The sequence below is a fragment of the Arachis duranensis genome, chromosome 10 (assembly GCF_000817695.3).
Source record: "Arachis duranensis cultivar V14167 chromosome 10, aradu.V14167.gnm2.J7QH, whole genome shotgun sequence".
Classification (NCBI taxonomy): domain Eukaryota; kingdom Viridiplantae; phylum Streptophyta; class Magnoliopsida; order Fabales; family Fabaceae; genus Arachis; species Arachis duranensis.
The window spans coordinates 102,422,184-102,424,503 of NC_029781.3; the positions used below are offsets into that span (position 1 = coordinate 102,422,184).

At 36.5% G+C, this 2,320-nt stretch overlaps 1 protein-coding gene across 1 annotated transcript in view; it reads right to left on the reverse strand.

The window, feature by feature from the left end:
- Nucleotides 1–258, reverse strand: part of LOC107471516 (ras-related protein RABB1b) — a gene marked incomplete in the record, with an annotated part of 3,858 nt that extends 3,600 nt beyond the window's left edge. Inside the window, 1 exon segment of the mRNA XM_052254996.1 lies at nt 154–258. Within this exon segment, the coding sequence (XP_052110956.1) occupies nt 154–249 (96 nt within the window).
- Nucleotides 259–2,320: the final 2,062 nt, after the last annotated feature.

Genomic DNA, 2,320 nt, shown 5'->3' on the forward strand with positions numbered 1-2,320 from the left:
ATAAAAACAATGAATAAGAGAAAATCAAACACGGAAATGGATAAAAGAGAAGGGAAAAAGGAAATTGAATTTGAGAGAGAGAGAGAGAGAGAGAATAGAACCTGTGTCGCCGATGATGATGTACTTGAAGAGGTAATCGTAAGACATGGCGCCGAAGAAGAAGAAGCAAAGAGAAAGTAACGGTGGTTGAGTGGGTGTTACTGTCAGTGACAAGTTAGAAGTGAGAGTGATGAAGAAGACGACGACCATGAAGGAGAAAAAGAGAAGGGGAATGTGCGATAAATGGGGTTTTAAAAGAATACAAACAACGGAAATGGCGTGACGTGTGAATGTGGGAAACATCTCTCACAATTTTCTTTACCATTTCCTCTCCAAATGGCCAATTTTGGATTAATATTAAATAAATTTTTATATTTTAAAAATATTAATTTATTTTTCATTATATATATATATATATTTATCTATTTCCTACTAGTAATTTAAATATTAATTCATATTTTATTTATATGGTAGATGTTTGGACCTCTTGAATAAGTGAATATAAATGATCATGGATGTTGCAAATTCGCAAGATGTAACTTCCAATTCTCTCTGTAAATTCGCACTAGTCTTTGTACAAATACACTTCGAAAAATATTATTAATCATTATATATAGTTTCTTGGGTCACTATAATAGCTTTTTAGATAATATTATAGTGATCCAAGAAGCTATTCAAACTATGAAAACAAAGAAAGGGCCTATTAGTTATATGGTGGTAAAAATTAATTTTAAAAAAGTTTATGATCGCCTTAATTGAAACTTTATACACGATACTGTCATGGAAGCTAGGTTGCCTAAGAACCTGATCGATCTTATTATTTAGTGCTATTTTTCGGCTAAAATGAAAGTTCTTTGAAATGAGATTCCCTCACCTTCTTTTTTTCCTTTCAGAGGTGTTCGACAAGGTGATCCTATTTCACCGTACCTTTTTGTCCTCTGCATTAAATAATTGACCCAAATTATCTCTGTTGCAGTTAATAATAACCTGTGGGTTCCTATCATGCTTTGTTGTGGAGGTCCGAAGCTGTCGCACCTCTGTTTCCCTGATGATTTTGGACTCTTTGGTGAGGCTTCTTTAGAGCAGGTGGGTCTGATTAGAAGTATTTTAGATTTCTTTTGTCGTAGCTCTGGTTAAAAAGTGAGTTATGAAAAATTGTGTTTTCTTCTCCAATAATGTGTCTTTTACTAGGAAGCTAGAAATGAGCGACGCCCTTAGTATGCGTTTGACCTCTAATTTAGGAAAGTATCTTGGTGTCCCTTGCTTCATGGGCGAACCAAGAAGGATGATTTTCACTTTATTGAGGAGAGAATGCAGAGTAGATTGAGTATTTGGAAGACAAGAAATCTTTGTTTAGCTGCACGAGTAACATTAACTCAATCTGCGTTAACTACCATTCCATCATACATTATGCAAACCATGAAGCTTCCTTTGAGCATATGTGATAAAATTGACAAAATTTGTCGAAATTTTATTTGGAGCTATGACTCTAATATGAAGAAGCCTCATCTAATCAGTTGGGACAGAATATGCCAACCCAAGCAACAAGGAGGTTTGGGCCTCAATCCTGTTCTAATGTGTGGAAGGAAATCTGTCAAGTTTGGAAGCGGTTTGAAGGGAATCTTATTTGGAGATTAGGTGCTGGTAATACAACTCGATTCTGGATTGACCACTGACTGCCTTGCGTGTATCGGCTTGCTGATTTTGTTCAGAATGGTATATCAGAGGATAGGCTGGAAGAAAGAGTTTGTGACTATGTTTCGAGCTCAAATTGGGATCTTAATCATATTTTGGAGTTACTAGGTTCCCATTTTGCCGCGACAAAACCTCCTGAAGTGAGCTTTGCGGATGACCAAGTGGTTTGGTTGCGCTCAGCAAATGGCTTCTTTTTCATTAAGTTGGCCTACTCCATTTATCTGGAAATCCCTGAGGACTCGGCAGCTAGTTTGTTTTTGAAGGTTTGGAAGCTTAATGGTCCCCAAATAAAAAATCCAAGGTTTCTGTTGGCTGATTGCAAATGATGCCTTACTCACTAATGCTATGCGTTTTAAAAGAGGGATGGCTCAAGATGATATTTGCAGGATCTATAGAAACTTTTTTGAATCTGTGCTCCATGTCCTCCGTGATTGTAAAATTACGTACACGACGTAGAAGAGCATAGACAATTCATTAGGTCTTGATAATTTCTTCAACAAACCTCTTCAAGTTTGGCTTTTGGAGAACCTATCATCCCAATCCACCTACCAAGTTATTCCTTGGCCACTACTTTTCTCTTATATCA